The 24624-nt window shown below is 42.9% G+C and overlaps 1 protein-coding gene across 1 annotated transcript; it reads left to right on the forward strand.

Annotated features, from left to right (window-relative positions):
* The first annotated feature begins 11906 nt into the window (after window positions 1–11906).
* LOC121577043 (actin, alpha cardiac muscle 1-like) lies at window positions 11907–17346 on the forward strand. Its single transcript, XM_041890747.2, has 8 exons — window positions 11907–12013; window positions 12786–12937; window positions 14487–14726; window positions 15092–15176; window positions 15364–15525; window positions 15967–16158; window positions 16602–16783; window positions 17017–17346. Exons 2-8 carry the CDS (start codon window positions 12809–12811, stop codon window positions 17158–17160), a joined length of 1134 nt encoding a protein of 377 aa, XP_041746681.1. The 5' UTR covers window positions 11907–12013; window positions 12786–12808; the 3' UTR covers window positions 17161–17346.
* The last annotated feature ends 7278 nt before the right edge of the window (window positions 17347–24624 follow it).

The raw sequence follows: 24624 nt of genomic DNA on the forward strand, positions 1-24624 counted from the left end.
AACTTAAAACTTAACTTGCGTGAATGATACAGTGAGGGAAAAAAGTATTTGATCCCCTGCTGATTTTGTACGTTTGCCCACTGACAAAGAAATGATCAGTCTATCATTTTAATGGTTGGTTTATTTGAACAGTGAGAGACAGAATAAAAACAAAAAAATCCAGAAAAACGCATGTCAAAAATGTTATAAATTGGTTTGCATTTTAATGAGGGAAATAAGTATTTGACCCCCTCTCAATCAGAAAGATTTCTGGCTCCCAGGTGTCTTTTATACAGGTAACGAGCTGAAATTAGGAGCACACTCTTAAAGGGAGTGCTCCTAATCTCAGCTTGTTACCTGTATAAAAGACACCTGTCCACAGAAGCAATCAATCAATCAGATTCCAAACTCTCCACCATGGCCAAGACCAAAGAACTCTCTAAGGATGTCAGGGACAAGATTGTAGACCTACACAAGGCTGGAATGGGCTACAAGACCATCACCAAGCAGCTTGGTGAGAAGGTGACAACAGTTGGTGCGATTATTCGCAAATGGAAGAAACACAAAATAACTGTCAATCTCTCTCGGCCTGGGGCTCCATGCAAGATCTCAACTCGTGGAGTTGCAATGATCATGAGAACGGTGAGGAATCAGCCCAGAACTACACGGGAGGATCTTGTCAATGATCTCAAGGCAGCTGGGACCATAGTCACCAAGAAAACAATTGGTAACAGACTATGCCGTGAAGGACTGAAATCCTGCAGCGCCCGCAAGGTCCCCCTGCTCAAGAAAGCACATATACAGGCCCGTCTGAAGTTTGCCAATGAACATCTGAATGATTCAGAGGAGAACTGGATGAAAGTGTTGTGGTCAGATGAGACCAAAATCGATCTTTTTGGCATCAACTCAACTCGCCGTGTTTGGAGGAGGAGGAATGCTGCCTATGACCCCAAGAACACCATCCCCACCGTCAAACATGGAGGTGGAAACGTTATGATTTGGGGTGTTTTTCTGCTAAGGGGACAGGACAACTTCACCACATCAAAGGGACGATGGATGGGGCCATGTACCGTCAAATCTTGGGTGAGAACCTCCTTCCCTCAGCCAGGGCATTGGAAATGGGTCGTGGATGGGTATTCCAGCATGACAATTACCCAAAACACACAGCCAAGGCAACAAAGGAGTGGCTCAAGAAGACGCACATTAAGGTCCTGGAGTGGCCTAGCCAGTCTCCAGACCTTATTCCCATAGAAAATCTGTGGAGGGAGCTGAAGGTTCGAGTTGCCAAACGTCAGCCTCGAAACCTTAATGACTTGGAGAAGATCTGCAAAGAGGAGTGGAACAAAATCCCTCCTGAGATGTGTTTAAACCTGGTGGCCAACTACAAGAAACGTCTGACCTCTGTGATTGCCAACAAGGGTTTTGCCACCAAGTACTAAGTCATGTTTTGCAGAGGGGTCAAATACTTATTTCCCTCATTAAAATGCAAATCAATTTATAACATTTTTGACATGTGTTTTTCTGGATTTTGTTGTTGTTATTCTGTCTGTCACTGTTCAAATAAACCTACCATTAAAATTATAGACTGATCATTTCTTTGTCAGTGGGCAAACGTACAAAATCAGCAGGGGATCAAATACTTTTTTCCCTCACTGTATCATTATATTTTAGTCATTTAGCAGACGCTCTTATCCAGAGCGACTTACAGTTAGTGAATACATCTTTTTTTTATACTGGCCCCCCGTGGGAATCGAACCCGCAACCCTGGCGTTGCAAACGCCATGCTCTATCAACTGAGCTACATCCCTGCCGGCCATTCCCTCCCCTACCCTGGACGACGCTGGGCCAATTGTGCGCCGCCCATGAGTCTCCCGGTCGCGGCCGGCTGCGACAGAGCCTGGATTCGAACCAGGATCTCTAGTGGCACAGTTAGCACTGCGATGCAGTGCCTTAGACCACTGCGCCACTCAGGAGCTGTATCGCTCAACTTTAAACAATGCAAAAGTCGAATACAAAATTATTTATTATTTTTTCTATTCTATTCTGTGGCTGCATGAAATAGCAAACATAACGTGAATTCAGTGATTACATTTGTTTACTTCATCTTTGTGGCTCCCTGATGAAACAGTAACATCCATTACTGTAGTTATGCGTAGCCAACCTGTACTCTATGGGAAGATCTCAATTTCATACTCCTCGGGTCCTCTCTCCTGTTCTACTTCTTAAAACCCATTGGAGGAGAAGGTCAGAGAGGAGGAAACTCCATGCAGTTTATTAGGCTTCAAATGAAATAAGTTATTGAACTTCACAGGGTGGTGAAAGTGCAGGGTGGTGAAAGTGCACGGTGATTTGGCATGGGTCCTCAGATCCTCAAAAAATTCTACAGCTGCACCATCGAGAGCATCCTGACTGGTTGCATCACCGCCTGGTATGGCAACTGCTTGGCCTCCGACCGCAAGGCACTACAGAGGGTAGTGCCTACGGCCCAGTACATCACTGGGGCCAAGCTTCCTGCCATCCAGGACCTCTATACCAGGCGGTGTCAGAGGAAGGCCCTCAAAATTGTCAAAGACTCCAGCCACCCTAGTCATAGACTGTTCGCTCTGCTACCGCACGGCAGGCGGTACCGGAGTGCCAAGTCTAGGTCCAAAAGACTTCTCAACAGCTTCTACCCCATAGCCATAAGACTCCTGAACAGCTAATCATGGCTACCCGGACTATTTGCACTGCCCCCCCCCACCCCATCCTTTTACGCTGCTGCTACTCTGTTAATTATTTATGCATAGTCACTTTAACTCTAACCACATGTACATATTACTTCAACTACCTCAACTAGCCGGTGCCCCCGCACATTGACTCTGCACCGGTACCCCCCTGTATACAGTGGGGGAAAAAAGTATGTAGTCAGCCACCAATTGTGCAAGTTCTCCCACTTAAAAAGATGAGAGAGGCCTGTATTTTCATCATAGGTACACGTCAACTATGACAGACAAAATGAGAAAAAAAAAATCCAGAAAATCACATTGTAGGATTTTTATGAATTTATTTGCAAATTATGATGGAAAATAAGTATTTGGTCAATAACAAAAGTTTCTCAATACTTTGTTATATACCCTTTGTTGGCAATGACACAGGTCAAACGTTTTCTGTAAGTCTTCACAACGTTTTCACACACTGTTGCTGGTATTTTGGCCCATTCCTCCATGCAGATCTCCTCTAGAGCAGTGATGTTTTGGGGCTGTCGCTGGGCAACACGGACTTTCAACTCCCTCCAAAGATTTTCTATGGGGTTGAGATCTGGAGACTGGCTAGGCCACTCCAGGACCTTGAAATGCTTCTTACGAAGCCACTCCTTCGTTGCCCGGGCGGTGTGTTTGGGATCATTGTCATGCTGAAAGACCCAGCCATGTTTCATCTTCAATGCCCTTGCTGATGGAAGGAGGTTTTCACTCAAAATCTCACGATACATGGCCCCATTCATTCTTTCCTTTACACGGATCAGTCGTCCTGGTCCCTTTGCAGAAAAAACAGCCCCAAAGCATGATGTTTCCACCCCCATGCTTCACAGTAGGTATGGTGTTCTTTGGATACAACTCAGCATTCTTTGTCCTTCAAACACGACGAGTTGAGTTTTTACCAAAAAGTTATATTTTGGTTTCATCTGACCATATGACATTCTCCCAATCCTCTTCTGGATCATCCAAATGCACTCTAGCAAACTTCAGACGGGCCTGGACATGTACTGGCTTAAGCAGGGGGACACGTCTGGCACTGCAGGATTTGAGTCCCTGGCGGCGTAGTGTGTTACTGATGTAGGCTTTGTTACTTTGGTCCCAGCTCTCTGCAGGTCATTCACTAGGTCCCCGTGTGGTTCTGGGATTTTTGCTCACCGTTCTTGTGATCATTTTGACCCCACGGAGTGAGATCTTGCATGGAGCCCCAGATCGAGGGAGATTATCAGTGGTCTTGTATGTCTTCCATTTCCTAATAATTGCTCCCACAGTTGATTTCTTCAAACCAAGCTGCTTACCTATTGCAGATTCAGTCTTCCCAGCCTGGTGCAGGTCTACAATGTTGTTTCTGGTGTCCTTTGACAGCTCTTTGGTCTTGGCCATAGTGGAGTTTGGAGTGTGACTGTTTGAGGTTGTGGACAGGTGTCTTTTATACTGATAACAAGTTCAAACAGGTGCCATTAATACAGGTAACGAGTGGAGGACAGAGGAGCCTCTTAAAGAAGAAGTTACAGGTCTGTGAGAGCCAGAAATCTTGCTTGTTTGTAGGTGACCAAATACTTATTTTCCACCATAATTTGCAAATAAATTCATTAAAAATCCTACAATGTGATTTTCTGGATTTTTCTTTCTCAATTTGTCTGTCATAGTTGACGTGTACCGATGATGAAAATTACAGGCCTCTCTAATCTTTTTAAGTGGGAGAACTTGCACAATTGGTGGCTGACTAAATACTTTTTTCCCCACTGTATGCATATTCTTTGTCATGAATGTTGATTTTTTATACTGTCAATGGTGTATATTGGGATCAGCAATGCAGCAATGGAATCTCCCCCATGGTTCTGTGAAGTTTATCTATCATTCTATGAACTCCCAGAGAGACCTGAGTACCTATTCTCTGATGACCTATTCTTAGCCCCCCCAAGCTTAAGAGAAGCTCATCCCCCCACAATAAGTAAGACCGACTAATAATGATCAACTGGTACCCCTCTAACACACAACACTAATTGATAGCTTTAGGCAGTGAGTGGAAGTAAATCATTTCCACCCCTAAATTAATAATATTTCTCGGGATTTCTACTGTAGATATATGTTTTATGGAAATGATATTCCTTTGGCAATGTTGTGAATGAGCGGTAGGTCCCTTTGATCTAATTTAATGAGCGTGCAGTGAGTTAAAAGCTCTCAGGATAATCATGTTATTGGATTACTGGACCTGCCTGATCTTTACTGTAACATGGGTGACTCTGAGTGGTGGCACTGGGACACATGGCATACTCATGCCTTTCCAGTATGCTCACTAGGAGGTAAAGAGATATGCAATATGGAAATACATAAAGTTTAACAGATAAAGACATGTATTTGAGAACGGTCATGTGCACCCTTGCACCTTTTGGATGTTACACAGCATGCTAATGCAATGTTGCATTGCATGGAATCCCCTCAAAGTATCCTACAATATACAGCTTCACAGAAATGTCAACGCAGATGATACCATGTAAAGAAGGGCCCACTCACCAAAGAAACCACACACAATCAATTATGTCTTGTTATCTTTGTAAGGTCACTAGTCTAAAGGTGAAAGTTCAGCCAATAAGATACAGTAAATCAACATTTCTGACTTACTGATTCATGATGATTGACAGATTTTCTGTACATTGCATCCATACCATTGGTCCATACCACTGTATATATCAGATCCAAAAGCCCACCCCAATTCTAAACACAATTGCAGTCTATCTGGTCTGATGCCAGAAAAAAACTCCCTATATTTCCCAAGGGATACCATTCACCATTGTGCTTTACCAAGTACAAGTAACTGCCAAAATAAAGGAAACACTTGAGTACATGAGGGATACAAAGTATATTGAAAGCAGATGCTTCCACACAGGTGTAGTCCCTGAGTTAATTAAACAATTAACATCCCATCATGCTTAGGGTCATGTATAAAAATACCCAGTTGCCCATTATTTTGGCTACCATGGCTAGAAGAAGAGATCTCAGTGACGTTGAAAGAGGGGTCTCAAAGGATCATAGTGGTTTAAAGGGTGTGTCTGTGTCTCAGTCACCAAATCTCAATCCAATTTACCACTTATGGGAAATTCTGGAGCTGCGCCTGAGACAGCGTTTTCCACCACCATCAACAAAACATGCTGACTATGAGGGGCTGGCGGTGGCACAAGTTGGATCTTGGTCACATGATCTCATGGCAATAGGACTCTACAAGAGGAGGAATCCTCATAAAACAATAGGCTACTGTGTGTGTGTGTGTTTTGTCTCCCAAAGAGACACTAGTAGTTATTGTTTTAGAGAACCAGCTGAATGCTGTAGTAAATGTGGCCAGGTGTCACCCTCTAATTTAAGAGGTCAAGGCTTTATTTACTTTAGTATATAAATTATTTGCCCTGCCCACATGAGGATCTGTCTTTTTCAGCCAACTATTTATTGTGTTTGAGAGGTGCAAAATCCACTTGTCACTTAAATCTCACTGGATTGATTGCTTTCATTTTACTACTGCGACTCTTTCGTACTCTTGCTTGTGCCTGTCGTTTTTCCCCCATTAATGTTACGACCGCGGAAATGTTTGTAATGGGATCAATGGAATACATTGTCTTTCGTTGCATCTAAAGCTTCGTCAGGGAAGCTTATAGATAACTTTATTTTGATGTGTAAATTTTGGTGGAATTGAAAAAAGTAATAATTTGATACAGTTGAAATGTTTACAAATTAGATGCACTGAAATAAAAGCAACTTCCAAAAATTAACACTTGGATTATAGTGGTATTATGTCTGATCTCTCAAACAATTTAAAGTATGTACAGTTGAAGTCGGAAGTTTACATACACCTTAGCCAAATACATTTAAACTCAGTTTTTCACAATTCCTGACATTTAAACCTAGTAAAAATTCCCTGTCTTAGGTCAGTTAGGATCACCACTTTATTTTAAGAATGTGAAATGTTAGAATAATAGTAGAGAGTGATTTATTTTAGCTTTTATTTATTTCATCACATTCCCAGTGGGTCAGAAGTTTACATACACTCAATTAGTATTTGGTAGCATTGCCTTTAAATTGTTTAAATTGGGTCAAACGTTTCGGGTAGTCTTCCACAAGCTTCCCACAATAAGTTGGGTGAAATTTGGCCCATTCCTCCTGACAGAGCTGGTGTAACTGAGTCAGGTTTGAAGGCCTCCTTCCACATGTAAAACAAGTCCTATATCGACATAACCTGAAAGGCCGCTCAGCAAGGAAGAAGCCACTGCTCCAAAACCACCATAAAAAAGCCAGACTATGGTTTCCAACTGCACATGGGGACAAAGATCGTACTTTTGGAGAAATGTCCTCTGGTCTGATGAAACAAAAATAAAACTGTTTGGCCATAATGACCATCGTTATGTTTGGAGAAAAAAGGGGACACTTGCAAGCAGAAGAATACCATCCCAACCATGAAGCACGGGGGTGGCAGCATCATGCTGTGGGGGTGCTTTGCTGCCGGAGGGACTGGTGCACTTCACAAAATAGATGGCATCATGAGGAAGGAAGATTATGTGGATATATTGAAGCAACATCTCAAGACATCAGTCAGGAAGTTAAAGTTTGGTCACAAATGACCCCAAGCACACTTCCAAAGTTGTGGCACAATGGCTTAAGGACAACAAAGTCAAGGTATTGGAGTGGCCATCACAAAGCCCTGACCTCAACCCTATAGAAAATGTGTGGGCAGAACTGAAAAAGTGTGTGCGAGCAAGGAGGCCTACAAACCTGACTCACTTACACCAGCTCTGTCAGGAGGAATGGGACAAAATTCACACAACTTATTGTGGGAAGCTTGTGGAAGGCTACCCAAAACATTTGACCCAAGTTTAACAATTTAAAGGCAATGCTACCAAATACTAATTGAGTGTATGTAAACTTCTGACCCACTGGGAATGTGATGAAATAAATAAAAGGTTAAATAAATAATTATCTCTACTATTATTCTGACATTTCACATTCTTAAAATATAGTGGTGATCCTAACAGACCTAAAACAGGGCATTTTTACTAGGATTAAGCCCACTTCAAGCCTGAAGTAAAACAATGGTGAGCGCAGAGGTCAGTCTGTTTTACGAGGCTAACAACCTCCAGGTCAAAATCGAATGGTCTAATCTAATGTTTGAACTTCTGTAAGGAAGACAATGCAAAACCTTTTCCCCTCCCATTTTGTGTAATCATAACGCTGTGTCTGCGTCTGCCTCGTTCTCTGTCTCTGTGTTTAAAGTGGTTCTCAGAATCAGAGCATCTCTGTGTTACTCTGCAGTCTGTGTGTGTATCTGGTGCACATTCTCCTGGTAGCATGGCAGACCGCTGTTGGGCTGCTGGTGTCTATGGTGTGTCCAGGGGGTGGCACCCCCTGAAATCTGATTGGCCACCCCAGTGGCCCCCCCCAGAAATTCAGAGAAACTGATAGGTCGTCTCTGAATATATTGATAATTTTTACCAAGGCACGCCGACAACAAGACTCATCAATCTTACCGGAGAAAGCATCCGAGCGAGGAAACAGCTCCCTTCTGTCTTAGTATGTGTAGCCCATGTTTCTGATGCTGTCTTGATGAAATGAGTATGACATGTCATATTCTTTTTGGCCAGACAGCATCAGATACATGGGCTATAGATACTTAGACAGAGGGGCGCTGTTTGCCTCGCTCGCTTTGTTTATTTTTTCATTGTTAGGCATCCATGAGGAGTCTAATAAAAGCATGAGCTGGCGCACACCCAGAGAACATCACTTAGTGTAGAGGTGCAGACTAATAACCATGAATACACACCACTTTGTAGACTGAATGTCATTACACTTTGGTGTTTGTAATAGATGTCCCTTTCCATTCAAATGGCGGGTGTACAATGCACTGTTTGGATGCTGGACTTATTTTTTTGTAGACAAACTTACTTTTTGAACTGATTTGTTTGACGATTAGATGAAAACATCATGACTAGTTGTGTTCACCACACATTAAAAAGTAATACATTTTTACAATTAAATTCCATGTCTTTAGGAGGTCCTGTAAAAATCCACTTAAAGTTAAGAATATTATGGCCCCCCTTAAACTAAAGTGGGTCTGTGCCCCACCTTGGCCACCCCATTCAACATTTTCTGGACACGGCACTGGCTGGTGTAGCAGTGACTGGAGTTGATGTTTATCCAGTTGATTTGGTGCCAGCTGTACAGTAAAAACAGGCCAGTAATGTAAAGTATACTACAGAAAGGGAGTAGATGAGGCTATAAGATTAGCCAAGGACAGAGTTAAAAGATCGGCAGTAGCCCAATGCTCCATAAGCTCACATAACCTCCTCTCCTCCGCCACACCTGGCTGCCAAAAACACTGATACAAGTAAACCTAATGTGTAATTACCTTGGCTGGATCACATTCTAAAATAACATGACCTTACTATCCTAAATGCAATCTCATTTTATGACAACTGTGGGCTCCTGAGTGGCGCAGTGGTCTAAGGCACTGCATCGCAGAGTGCTAGCTGTGTCACTAGAGATCCTGGTTCGAATCCAGGCTCTGTCGCAGCCGGCCGCGACCGGGAGACCCATGGGGCGGCGCACAATTGGCCCAGCGTCGTCCAGGGTAGGGGAGGGAATGGCCGGCAGGGATGTAGCTCAGTTGATAGAGCATGGCGTTTGCAACGCCAGGGTTGTGGGTTTGATTCCCACAGGGGGCCAGTATAAAACAATATGTATTCACTAACTGTAAGTCGCTCTGGATAAGAGCGTCTGCTAAATGACTAAAATGTAAATGTAACTGATTAGTGTGTGTGACTCAATGTGCTTGACTTATACCTATCCTTCAATAACCTATTTATACTTTTTTTATTTTATTTAACCTTTATTTAACTAGGCAAGTCAGATAAAAACAAATTCTTATTTACAATGACGGCCTAACAAAAGGCAAAAGGCCTCATGCGGGGACGGGGGCTGTGATAAAAAATAAAACTATAGTACAAAACACACATCAAGACAAGAGAGACACCACAACACTACATAAAGAGAGACCTAAGACAACACAGCATGGCAGCAACACATGACAACACAGCATGGTAGCAACACAACATGGTAGCAGCACAAAACATGGTACAAACATTATTGGGCACAGACAACAGCACAAAGGGAAGAAGGTAGAGACAACAATACATCACGCGAAGCAACCACAACTATCAGTAAGAGTGTCTATGATTGAGTCTTTGAATGAAGAGATGGAGATAAAATTGTCCAGTTTGAGTGTTTTTTTGCAGCTCGTTCCAGTTGTTAGCTGCAGCGAACTGAAAAGAGGAGCGACCCAGGGATGTGTGTGCTTTGGGTACATTTAACAGAATGTGACTGGCAGAACGGGTGTTGTATGTGAAGGATGAGGGCTGCAGTAGGTATTTCAGATAGGGGGGAGTGAGGCCTAAGAGAGTTCTTATAAATAAGCGACAGGTATACAGAGATGACCAGTTTACAGAGGAGTATAGATTGCAGTGGTGTGTCCTATAAGGAGCATTGGTGGAAAATCTGATGGATGAATGGTAAAGAATATCTAGCCGCTCGAGAGCACCCTTACCTGCCGATCTATAAATTACGTCTCCGTAATCTAGCATGGGTAGGATGGTCATCTGAATCAGGGTTAGTTTGAGAGAAGGACAGTGTACTGTCTAGCCATACTCCCAAGTACTTGTATGAGGTGACTACCTCAAGCTCTAAACCCTCAGAGGTAGTAATCACACCGGTGGGGAGAGGGGCATTCTTCTTACCAAACCACATGACCTTTGTTTTGGAGGTGTTCAGAATAAGGTTAAGGGCAGAGAAAGCTTGTAAGACACTAAGAAAGCTTTGTTGTAGAGCGTTTAACACAAAATCCAGGGAGGGGCCAGCTGTATATAAGACTGTATCATCTGCATATAAATGGATGACAGAGCTTCCTACTGCCTGAGATATGTTGATGTAAATTGAGAAGAGCGTGGGGCCTAGGATCGAGCCTTGGGGTACTCCCTTGGTGACAGGCAGTGGCTGAGACAGCAGATGTTCTGACTTTATACACTGCACTCTTTGAGAGAGGTAGTTAGCAAACCAGGCCAAAGACACCAATACTTAAACCTGTTCCTTAAACTTCCTCCTATTACTTCATCTGAATAGTATTTATCCACAGCCTCCATGTCTCTGTGGGTGGATCACTGTGCCATGAGTCTGGCAATAGAGAATGTGATCTGAATATTGTCTTGTCAGTAATTGAATGGCCACTGGGGGGCACCTGGGGGATGTTTCTACAAACCACACCATTTAATAGAAGCGCTGTGGACTCCCCTCCTATCAACACCATTCAAACCATCACTTCCTTTTTTGGTCATCCCCTTCTGAACCACTTCCTCAGGTCTGTGGTTATCAATGGGACTGGGAAATCAAGTTACACTGTGGTCAGTGAGGCCAGTCTGCTGTGCTGTACCACTGTGTAAAGACTTACTAAATTGACAGGCCATGAGGACAATAGTTTTACTGTATGAACATCAGGGTTGGGGTCAATTCCATTTCAATTTAGTCAACTCTGGAAGTAAACTGAAATTCCCTCATTGACTTGACTGAATTCAATAAACTTAAATGAAATGGAATCATCCCAACCCTGAGGGACATCCTCTGGTTATTGAACACTGACCAGACTAGAGATTACTTTTTGGTTTGGTGAAGACTGTCCTACATTTCTATTGGTGAAAACAGTCTTGTCTTTATATGACTATTGTCCACTCCCATTCAGGGTGAGGCTCTGAAACTTCCTTTGAAGGCCTGCTGGGGTCCGTAGAGGCTTCGGTTGTCATCTTTCATGGTATGCCCTGGTTGGTTGGCTGTAACACTGTGTCTGAACGTCAGTCAGATAGACGAAGGGCCATATCTCCATTATGGCTGATGCACCAGTCTTTATTTATAGTGACCTCCAACATGCCTTTCTCTGCGAACGCACCATTAACCTGTCTTCCAGTTTTCCAACAATAGACCACGCTGCTGCCACCCAGCCATAAATTATCAGAGGCCAAATGAGACTCTTGAGTGTGTATGTGTGCGCATGTGTGTGACAACCATAGTGGGACAGGGCAACTCTACCTTTCAGTTCCGCATTGGTTTGGAAGGGTCACAATGTCTCCTAAAAAGGCCCGAGGTCTTGAAGGTATGTGATGGCATGGGTCCTGTGTACTCCTATTTAAATTCAGAGAGCAGGTGAGCCAGGCGCACTCTCCTCTCTCTCTCTCTCAAGGGACTGTAACACACTGCCTCCTGTCCAGCTCTCCAGGGTAAGTCACTCTCCTGCACACATGCAATTCTCATTAACCTGTTACAATGGGACTATGTTATTATCATAATAATTGATCATTCAATAATACATGACCATTTTAGTCATTTAGAAGATGCTCTTCTCTTATCCAGAGCGACTTCCAATCAGTGCATTTATCATTATATTTCCATACATTCCAATGTATATGTAAGATACAGTATATTCAACTATAACATACATACAGTATTTAACAGACCTGAGTGGACAAGAGAAAAAAGAGCGATGAATGAAGTAACATTTCTTACAGATAAACTAAGACTAAATAGCAAATTCATTTTTATGTTGCTTTTAATTTGTGATTATACATAATAAAAAGTTGATACAAAATGCAATACAGATCCCTGCTTTAAGATTCTTAAAAACTGCTATTGTGCTTTAGAGTTTGGAATTAGGACCACCACAGGAATACTTTTAAGCACTTAAAGCAATCAAAATGTAGAACTGTCCTCTGTTGTGTGCATTACAATTACAAACAGTAAGTCAGTCAATTCATTTGTCAGTCAAACAAAAAGTGAGTTATGGAGCTAGCATGGCATTTAAGAACAAACAACCAGAACAGAATAGAAAGACAGTGCTACAGAATAGGCTCACAGTGTGAATGGCAGCTACTGTTAATGCAGTAACACTTAATTTTCTTACAACCATATGCCATATGCCATGTGTGAAACACATTGCGCTCTGACACACTTGACTTATTGGTGACAACTGGTGCATTGTGTGTGTGTGTGTAGGCCCACAGTAACCGGACTCAACCATGTGTGACGAGGAAGAGACAACAGCCTTGGTATGCGACAACGGCTCAGGACTGGTGAAGGCTGGCTTCGCCGGTGACGATGCCCCCAGGGCAGTGTTCCCCTCTATTGTGGGGCGCCCCCGTCATCAGGTGAGACATTATCTTACTCCCTCCCCCCTATTACCCCATCATTGTCAATCACAGGGTAATTCCTGAAATTCCTGAAACACTATTGTTAGTTGGTCATTGATCCTACAGCAGGGATCATCAACTAGATTCAGCCACGGGCCTATTATTTCTGGAGCGGATGGTCAGGGAACATAGTTGCAAATAATTTGTAGACTGCAAATTGACCGCAAGAAGCCCGAACATATATAATGTTTGACTAAAACATAATAATTTCAAACCTTGCTTACATTTGTATACGATCACGTGTCTCTCTATTATGGGAGGGAATACTTGGGAAGAGATTTCTTGAATTATACTGAACAAAAATACAAACACAACATGCAACAATTTCAACGATTTTACTGAGTTACATTTCATATAAGGAAATCAGTCAATTGAAATAAATTCCTTAGGCCCTAATATATGGATTTCACATGACTGGGCAGGGGCACCTGGGAGAGCATAGGCCCACCCACTTGGGAGCCAGGCCCAGCAATTCAGAATTCGTTTTTCCCTACAAAAGGGCTTTATTACAGACAGAAACACTCCTCAGTTTCATCAGCTGTCTGGGTGGCTGGTCTCAGACGATCCCTCAGGTAAAGATGCTGAATGTGGAGGTCCTGGGCCGGCGTGGTTACATGTGGTCTACGGTTGTGATGCTGTACTGTTAAATTCTCTCAAACGACATTGGAGGGAGCTTATGGTAGAGAAATTAACAACAAATTATCTGGCAACAGCCCTGGTGGACATTCCTGCAGTCAGCATGCCAATTGCACATCTGTGGCATTGTGTTGTGTGACAAAACTGCAAATGTGTTGTCCCCAGCACAAGGTGCACCTGTGTAATGATCATGCTGTTTACTCAGCTTCTTGATATGCCACACCTGTCAGGTGGATGGATTTTCTTGGCAAAGGAGAAATGCTCACTAACATGAATGTAAACAAATTTGTGCACAAAATTGGAGAGAAATACGCTTTTTGTGCGTATGGGATCTTTTATTTCAGCTCATGAAACATGGGACCAACACTTTACATGTTGCATTTATATTTTTGTTCAGTATAAAATCACTTGGAGCGGATTTCCTGGTGTTTTAGAGTCTTTTATATCCAACAATAAAAATTCCACATGGGCTGCCAGTTGGGGAACCCTGTCCTACAGTATGGGTGACCTGGTCCAGGATCTGTTTATGCTCTTACCAACTACATTGCTGTCATTGTCAAGCCAAACATGGCATGACAATGAGTGACAAGGAGTTGGCATGATAGCACAAACAGACTGGCACTCAGACTAGAGTTTGGGCCAGTTTCATGGATACAGATGAAGCCTAGTCCCGGAATAAAAGGCACTTTCAATAGAGATTCTCCATAGAGCATGCTTTCTAGCCGAGTAGGCTTAATCTGGGTGCGGGAAAACAGACCCTAAATGTGTGTCATGTGTAGCTCTGTTTTACAAATCAATATGTGGCTGTTGATGTTCATGTCTGTACCTTCTGTCCATGTGAATAACACATGTCTGTCTGTCTCTTCCCCAGGGTGTGATGGTGGGTATGGGCCAGAAAGACTCCTATGTTGGAGACGAGGCCCAGAGCAAGAGAGGTATCCTGACCCTCAAGTACCCCATTGAGCACGGCATCATCACTAACTGGGACGACATGGAGAAGATCTGGCATCATACCTTCTACAATGAGCTGCGTGTGGCCCCTGAGGAGCACCCCGTCCTGCTCACTGAGGCCCCACTCAACCCCAAGGCCAACCGAGAGAAGATGACCCAGGTGGGCCCTACACCTTAAACCCAAACACCTGGCCGTCAGTCTTATGATATAGTTTATTGAGCATTTAATGAGAAACATCCCAATGGGCAAAAACTGGTTGAATCAACGTAGTTTCCACGTCATTTCAACCAAAAAAATCAATATGATGACGTAGAATCAACGTGGAAAACTGATTAGATTTGCAAGAAGGGGATTTCGTATTTTTCTTACCCAACTTTTATGCTAAATCCAATGACATGGTGAAATGTTTTGTTGATTTCACGTTGAATTCACGTTAGTTGACAACTAGACAATGAACTGACTGACGTCTGTGCCTAGTGGGATGTTTCTCACACTGACTCATGGTGACTCCTCCATTCCTGCAGATCATGTTTGAGACCTTCAACGTGCCAGCTATGTACGTGGCCATCCAGGCTGTGCTGTCCCTGTACGCCTCTGGTCGTACCACAGGTGAGCATGCTCCTCCTAACACTGATCCACCCAAAAATGGATTACAGTAAAAAGTGACTTACAGTACAGCGAGTGCATACATTTTTGTATGTGTAGCACCGTTGGGAATCAAACCCACAACCCTGGCATTGACCACCGTGATGCTCGTTGGTGTGTCTGTACTAATGTGTCTGTGTGACCTGTGCAGGTATTGTGCTGGACGCTGGCGATGGAGTGACCCACAACGTGCCCGTATATGAGGGTTACGCCTTACCCCATGCCATCATGAGACTGGACTTGGCTGGCAGAGACCTGACTGACTACCTGATGAAGATCCTCACTGAGAGAGGCTACTCTTTCGTCACCACCGGTAATGATAGACTATTACATTTACATATTTTAGTCATTTAGCAGACGCTCTTATCCAGAGCGACTTACTATCAATGAATAACCTTATTGTAGATACAATTAGCTTAATGTAGAACTCTATACATTTTAATTGAAGTATTTTACTTCTATTTCATTACAATTGAATAATCATGTAACCTTTCACCCAGTTAACATGTAGTGTTAATGACACCTGTTTAGTTCAACTGAACCGTGTCACTGTTGATTGCTCATAATCTTACAGTGCCTCCTATTGGCAAGATAGAGTAACTGCAGCCATTTACTGTACTGTTACCTGAGGAGCCTGTTCAAAGTCATTAATATTGACACATACTGTAGGTTTGGTTTCTCTAAATGTAACAGTTGTTACCATGTCTGTCTGTCTATAGTGGTAGGTAACATACTATTTTATCCATCCCAACAGCTGAGAGAGAGATTGTGCGTGACATCAAGGAGAAGCTGTGCTATGTGGCTCTGGACTTTGAGAATGAGATGGCCACCGCTGCCTCCTCCTCCTCTCTGGAGAAGTCCTACGAGTTGCCCGACGGTCAGGTCATCACCATTGGTAACGAGAGGTTCCGTTGCCCAGAAACCCTCTTCCAGCCCTCCTTCATTGGTCAGTATCCAAATCATTGCACCTACACAATGTTCTATAACCTGGACCAACTCCTGCCATTGTAAAGACAACACAAACAGATCTGGGACCAGGCTAAATGTTATGTGTTGTAGCACAAGTAATGTATAACATATTATGCAGGATAGCAGGAAGAAAAGTAGTCCATATTATGTAACCATATTAATGAATCATTAAGGATATACTCTATGTATCGTCTTTTATATGATGCTTATGAACTAAGTATAAGGTTGGGGTTGTCCTCTCTTTTCCAATGGGGCCTCACTACACATGACAATACTCAGAATCCAATGCTTCCCTTTCTCTATTGTCTTGCCTATATGTCAATGTTGTATTATCCATTCTCTTGCCTAAAACTGTTTTTCTCATAGGTTTGGAGTTCAACAGAATATGGGTGTAAAGACTGTTATTTGTTAACCCCATAGGTATGGAGTCTGCTGGTATCCATGAGACCACATACAACGGCATCATGAAGTGTGACATTGACATCCGTAAGGACCTGTACGCCAACAATGTCTTGTCCGGTGGTACCACCATGTACCCAGGTATCGGTGACCGCATGCAGAAGGAAATCACAGCCCTGGCCCCCAGCACAATGAAGATCAAGGTATGGAGAATATATGCATCTCATTCTCTGTGATAATTACATTGACCTAACCACCACCATCACAATTACTTCGAGAAATGATGCTAAAGTGAAGTACCTCAAAGTACTTTGAGGATAAAGTACTTTGTGGTCTCAAAGGACCTTAGGTGTAGCAAAGCTGGTTAGGATAGACACATGACTTTGTATAGACAACAGTTGACTCGGCCCTAACCACTCACTGTCGCTCCCTGTAGATGATTGCCCCCCCTGAGCGTAAGTACTCTGTCTGGATTGGCGGCTCCATCCTGGCCTCCCTGTCCACCTTCCAGGCCATGTGGATCAGCAAAGATGAGTACGAGGAGGCCGGACCCTCAATCGTTCACAGGAAGTGCTTCTAAATTCTCTCTCCAACCACCTACTGTCAACTGCCCCCAAATGCTCTCTGTCTATTCTCATGTGTCTCTAATCCCCACAAATAACCCATTGTATTTGTTTACTATTTGTGCAATGTTCCCAAACACAATCTGTATTATGAGCCATCAGACTATCAGGATATTACTAAATAAAATAATTCTGACTTTTGACTTCCCTGTGCAGTTGCCTATGTGACCTCATAACAAAACATAAAGGAATTATTACAGGACTATTTTGCATAAAAAATATTCCAACAATTACATGTGTGTTGACAAATTGTGAGCATCGAGCGTAATGGAATTTACATTCCACTAATAAGATATTCTGGGAAATGCTTTACACATGACATTTCCTGTTGAAAGCTCTGTCCCAAAAAAAGAAAGAAATGCTCTGTCAAACTTATTATCTTAGTGGACTCCCTACATTTACATAAATACAACACATAAAATAGAGTGGTTTGGTTAGATGTTTAGTTTGATGTAGATTAGGTGTACCTCTGAAATGTACTGTAATGTGACAAGACACCCACTGGGTGGCAGAAGTCCATATTTTCAGGGTGGCAGAAGTCCCGTCTTTTCAGGGTGGCAGAAGTCCGTCTTTTCAGGATGGCAGATGTCAGTTTTTTTCATTGTGGCAGAAGTCAGTCTTTTCAGGGTGGTGAAGTCTGTCTTTTCAGGGTGGTGAAGTCTGTCTTTTCAGGGTGGTGAAGTCTGTCTTTTCAGGGTGGTGAAGTCACGCAATACAACCCGTTCAATAAGCTCTTGGTGTTCTCTATGTGGATTGTTTGCATACTAAATCAAATCAAATCACATTTTATTCAATGCAAATAGTCCGGGTAGCCATGATTAGATGTTCAGGAGTCTTATGGCTTGGGGGTAGAAGCTGTTAAGAAGCCTTTTGGACGTAGACTTGGCACTCCGGTACCGCTTGCCGTGCGGTAGCAGAGAGACAGTCTATGACTAGGGTGGCTGGAGTCTTTGACAATTTTTAGGGCCTCCTCTGACACCGGCTGGTATAGAGGTCCTGGATGGCAGGAAGCTTGGCCCCAGTGATGTACTGGGCCGTACGCACTACCCTCTGTAGCACCTTGCGGTCGGAGGCCGAGCAGTTGCCATACCAGGCAGGATGCTCTACATGGTGCAGCTGTATAACTTTTTGAGGATCTGAGGACCCATGCCAAATCTTTTCAGTCTCCTGAGGGGGAATAGGCTTTGTCGTGCCCTCTTCACAACTGTCCTGGTGTGTTTGGACCATGATAGTTTGTTGGTGATGTGGACACTAAGGAACTTGAAGCTCTCAACCTGTTCCACTACAGCCCCGTTGACAAGAATGAGGGCATGCTCAGTCCTCTTTTTTTCCCTGTAGTCCACAATCATCTCCTTTGTCTTGATCACGTTGAGGGAGAGGTTGTTATCCTGTCACCACACGGCCAGGTCTCTGACCTCCTCCCTATAGGCTGTCTCATCGTTGTCGGTGATCAGGCCTACCACTGTTGTGTCGTCGGCAAACTTAATGATGGTGTTGGAGTCGTGCTTGGCCATGCAGTCATGAGTGAACAGGGAGTACAGGAGGGGACTGAGCACGCACCCCTGAGGGGCCCCCGCGTTGAGGATCAGTGTGGCAGATGTGTTGTTACCTACCCTTAGGCCTGTCAGGAAGTCCAGGATCCAGTTGCAGAGGGAGGTGTTTAGTCCCAGGGTCCTTAGCTTAGTGATGAGCTTTGAGGGCACTATGGTGTTGAAAGCTGAGCTATAGTCAATGAATAGCATTATCACGTAGGTGTTCCTCTTGTCCAGGTGGGAAAGGGCAGTGTGGAGTGCAATAGAGATTGCATCATCTGTGGATCTGTTGGGGCGGTATGCAAATTGGAGTGGGTCTAGGGTTTCTGGGATAATGGTGTTGATGTGAGCCATGACCAGCCTTTCAAAGCACTTCATGGCTACAGACGTGAATGTTACGGGTCGGTAGTCATTTAGGCAGGTTATCTTAGTGTTCTTGGGCACAGGGACTATGGTGGTCTGCTTGAAACATGTTAGTATTACAGACTCAGTCAGGGACATGTTGAAAATGTCAGTGAAGACACTTGCCAGTTGGTCAGCGCATGCTCGGAGTACACGTCCTGGTAACCCGTCTGGCCCTGCGGCCTTGTGAATGTTGACCTGCTTAAAAGTCTTATTCACATCGGCTACGGAGAGCTTGATCACATAGTCTCATGCATGCTCAGTGTTGCTTGCCTCGAAGCGAGCATAGAAGTGATTTAGCTTATGTCACTGGGCAGCTTGTGGCTGTGCTTCCCTTTGTAGTCTGTAATAGTTTGCAAGCCCTGCCACATCCGACGAGCATCGGAGCCGGTGTAGTACGATTCAATCTTAGTCCTGTATTGACTCTTTGCCTGTTTGATGGTTCGTCGGAGGGCATAGCGGGATTTCTTATAAGCGTCCAGGTTAGAGTCCCGCACCTTGAAAGCGGCAGCTCTACCCTTTAGCTCAGTGCAGATGTTGCCTGTAATCCATGGCTTCTGGTTGAGGTATGTACGTACGGTCACCATGGGGACGACATCATCGATGCACTTATTGATGAAGCTAGTGACTGATGTGGTGTACTCCTCAATGCTATCGGAAGAATCCCGGAACATATTCCAGTCTGTGCTAGCAAAACAGTCCTGTAGCTTAGCATCTGCATCGTCTGACCACTTCCTTATTAACCGAGTCGCTGTTTCCTGCTTTAGTTTTTGCTTATAAGCAGGAATCAGGAGGATAGAGTTATGCTCAGATTTGCCAAATGGAGGGTGAGGGAGAGCTTTGTACGCATCTCTGTGTGTGGAGTAAAGGTGGTCTAGAGTTTTTTTCCCCTCTGGTTGCACATTTAGCATGCTGGTAGAAATTAGATAGAACGGATTTAAGTTTCCCTGCATTAAAGTCCCCGGCCACTAGGAGCACTGCCTCTGGATGAGAGTTTTCCTGTTTGCTTATGGCCTTATACAGCTCATTGAGTGCAATCTTAGAGCCAGCATCGGTTTGTGGTGGTAAATAGACAGCTACAAAAAATATAGATGAAAACTCTCTTGGTAAATAGTGTGGTCTACAGCTTATCATGAGATACTCTACCTCAGGCGAGCAAAACCTAGAGACTTCCTTAGTATTAGATTTTATGCATCAGCTGTTGTTTACAAATATACACAGACTGCCACCCCTTATCTTACCGGAGTCAGCCGTACTATCCTGCCGATGTAGCGTATATCCCGCCAGCTGTATGTTATCCATGTCGTAGTTCAGCCACGACTCAGTGAAACATAAGATATTACCGTTTTTAATGTCCTGTTCGTAGGATAATCTTGATCTTAGGTCGTCCAATTTATTTTCAAATGCTTGAACGTTGGCTAATAGGATTGATGGAAGAGGCAGTTTACCCGCTCGCCGTCGGATCCTTACAAGACACCCCGACCTACGTCCACGATATCTACGTCTCTTTCTCATGCGAATGACGGGGATTTGGGCCTTGTCGGGTGTCTGTAGAATATCCTTCGCGTCCGACTCGTTGAAGAAAAAATCTTCGTCCAAAAGAGGTGAGTAATCGCTGTCCTGATATCCAGAAGCTCTTTTTGGTCATAAGAGACGGTGGCAGAAACATTATGTACAGAATAAATTACAAATAACGCGAAAAAACACACAAAATAATACAATTGGTTAGAGGGCCGTAAAACGGCAGCCATTTCCTCAGGCGCCATCTAACTACTAATTGAACACTATATGATGACAAACACAGTCAAAGAGGTTGATCATCAACAGACAGAGAAGATTTGTTCAACAGTATTATAGGTTAGATTTGGAGCCCAACAAATGCAGTAGCAGTGTGGACATGCACTGTGGTCTATCCTCACAACATGAGAAGGAAACAGGCCAGCAAAATCTAGGACAGAGGCTGTATGTACCATAGACGTTTCTTTCTAAGGACACCCTGGAGCTACATGTTATTTCCTGCTGTGTGTCTCTGGTCTGTCTCTTCAAGAGATGCCAGTCAGAGGGAGACAGGGAACACAAGGGAACACAGGAGTAGGGATGGGCATTAGAATTATTTTGACTGTTCGAGTACTCGCATGATAATTGAGTATGGGTAAAAACTGTTTTATAAAATATAATAAATGTTTTACCATGGCCCGCCCTGAAAAAAAACAATTTTGCATATTTATCTAAATGCAATCAGTGCGCAACAATGACTAATTTATTGTAACCATTACAGATAACATATCCCAATTGCTAAATTGCCCCATATACAGTATATTCACTCAATAAAAAATGGCTATTTAAGATTAATTAATTTAAACCTTAATATCAACTGGTTATATTACATTGTGGAACACAATCTTCAAAAAGGCAGTAACCTCAGCATTGGCGCTTGCATAGAAGCCTATGGCTGTGCCATGGCATAGCCTTGTTTTGTTAATTTAGTAGACATGACGCTCTTATTTCCCGAGCCCTTATCACAGTCAAGACACACCTATTTTACAGTAAAAAAAATATGATGTAATATAACAGAATAAAATAGAACAAAATATTGCCAGTGCAAAGGGATGCGCATCTCGCATCTGGAACAGCTATTCTCAAAGAGTGATCATTTGAAACAGGGCTCAATTTGGCGAGTTGAAAGACAATTTTTTCAGGGTTACAAAACAAAATCTGTCTTCTTTTCGATATACAGATGTTCGATTTAGTTTATTCTGCCTGTTCTTTGGAATTTTCAAAATTGATTAACAATTCCACATTGAACACTTCATGGTGATGAATTACCGCCACGACATCTGTTTGGTGAGTAGGCCTATGCTTAATAATTCTGATGAAAATAACGCTCTTTGTCTTTATCAAACTAATGTTTCTACATATTTTCATTGTGGAACCTTTCTATGTTTATGGGGGTTATAGCCTAGGCCAGGGGTACTCAAGTACTATTTGAGAAGGTCCGGTCACACAAATTTCCTAGGTGGCAAAGGTCCGGATGGATATTGTAATTTAACGGTGTAGTAACAAACCCCAACCTTGCAACTCATGCGACCCCAAATGGTTAGCACCCCTTCTGTTGGTGGAGATACGATTTTGCAGTTTTAAAGCAAATTCTGCTACATTCTACACATTTTGCTTGGGGCAAATATTTGTTTTGCTGTTTTAAATATCATTTTCTGCAATTCTACACATTTTTCCATGTCTTATTTGTGTTTATATGATACCAGGGGTCGAATCCGGTCCGCAGTCCGCCAGTTGAGTATGGGGAAGATAATCAATTCTAAATGGCACTAGCACTAGCAGTTCGCAAAATAGCCTAAGTGGAAAATACACAGGACGCAATTATTCCAAAACTGCAGCTCATTGTTGGAACACATATTTTCCTACTTCAATCAACCAGATAAAACTGTTGTCATTTGGCAATGAATGTAGCTTGTGTATCCCATCAGTTAGATAGATTTATTGGCATTTCTGTAGGCCTAATGGGAGCTTGTGTGCGCACTCCGCACACGTGTGTGGAGGAAGCGGTCAGAACGCAATGGAGTGAATGAGACATGGAGGGGAAAGGGAATTTAGGGAGAAGAACTGTGTGATGCTTTACTTGGTTTATTTTTTGTTGTGCCCTGCAAATGCACATCTACAAATAGAACACTAGAGTCAAAGCAAATTAACGTTGTCTTCAAGACAAAATTTGCATCTACGAAGAGGTGCCCTTCTTTGAAGTGCCCTTCTTTGTGAGGAATTGGAAAACCTCCCTGGTCTTTTACAGAGATCGGGTACTCATTCAAAAATCATGTTTAACACTATTATTGCACAAAGAGTGAGTCCATGCAACTTATTATGTGACTTGTTAAGCAAATGGTAAGCAAATGTTTACTCCTAAACGTATTTAGGCTTGCCATAACAAAGGGGTTCAATACTCAAGACTGTTCAGCTTTTCATTTTTAATTAATTTGTAAACATTTCTAAAAACATCATTCCACTTTGACATTATGGGGTATTGTGTGTAGATCAGTGACACAACATCGCAATTTAATCCATTTTAAATTCAGGCTGCATGACAACAAAGGGTGTGAATACTTTCTGAAGGCACGATATATATAATTAATTGGTTATTACTGTGGAAGTACCATGTAATTTTTTGGTAAATATCTGTTCATTTTTGTATAGAATGTGCTTCTGTACCCTAATATCTATAGACAAACCCATTGCCTTTTATATATTTGTGTGGTAGACAAGAGCCACAATGTTGTGAGAATGGGCAAGACTGACAAAGAATCCAGACCCAGTCCAAGGATGGGGAAACAACACATTTAGCTGTTTGTCATCTTTCTTTTAGCAGCCAGACAGACATAAACTTCCTTCACCTGTATGATTTTTTATAATACAACCCAGGCATATTTCTCGGTTTCTTGCTCTGTGAGTGGTTGTGATTTGTCATGGAGCAAGCTACTGTAACATAAGGTTATGATGCCAAACTTAGTTCTGCAGCCAGACAGCCCAGCAAGCTACTGATCCACTTCTGGCTCAGCCAGACAGCCCAGCAAGCTACTGATCCACTTCTGGCTCGCCTCTCCTCTGCTAGCTGGGTAGAGGAGTCAAAGACAAATGAAGGTGAAGGCATCGGGTAGGGGGTTGGGGTTGAATTATTTACGTTCCTCGACCGCAACATCTCACTCACAGGAAGGAAGGAAGGAATCACACAGGAAGAGAGAGAGAAATCACAGAGGTGGATATAGGCTATAGAAGTTGAGAAGATGCCACCTTTTCAATCGGGTTGGTTGTACAGTAGCCTACATCTCTATGGTCGATCACCAGTAGCCCTTTCCTGCAGTCAACGACCAAAAGCACCCTCTTTGGCCTCATGGGTGGAATGTTATTAATATGTTCATAATTTCATAATTAATAAATACAATTTTTTTTAAACAGACGAAAATCTGGTGTTTCTAAGTCAAACAGTTTTCTTACATTTCAGTCTTCTGTGATGTATATAAAGTGTAATATTGGGATGCAAACTCAAAATTGAGTACATTTCAACTATATATCTGACATGGTACAGGTGTCTTCTTTTTTTAAGCCAATAACCATGTGTGTTTGAAAGTAGATTTGTTTAAGACTACCAAGAATCAGAGGGTGTGACCCTGATATAGCCCACTGCAGTAAAATGTTTTAAAATAAAATGATACTGTATGTGGTTCGATGCTGTATGTGATTCAAACATCACTTTGAATATTTATACTTGTTTACAACAAAACCCATGAGGAAAATGATGCCTTTGCAGCCTGAATGCTTTATGTACGAGCAGGTCCACGGCGAACACGAGTGTATTACCGGCTGGGCACACCAATCCCAGACAATAGTGCAGATCTAGCGCCCACTATCGGCTGCCTAGGCAAGTTATACTGAACACTAAAAAAGATAGGGTTGCAGATAATTATTTTCATGTGGTTG

The sequence above is a fragment of the Coregonus clupeaformis genome, chromosome 11, assembly GCF_020615455.1.
Source record: "Coregonus clupeaformis isolate EN_2021a chromosome 11, ASM2061545v1, whole genome shotgun sequence".
NCBI lineage: Eukaryota > Metazoa > Chordata > Actinopteri > Salmoniformes > Salmonidae > Coregonus > Coregonus clupeaformis.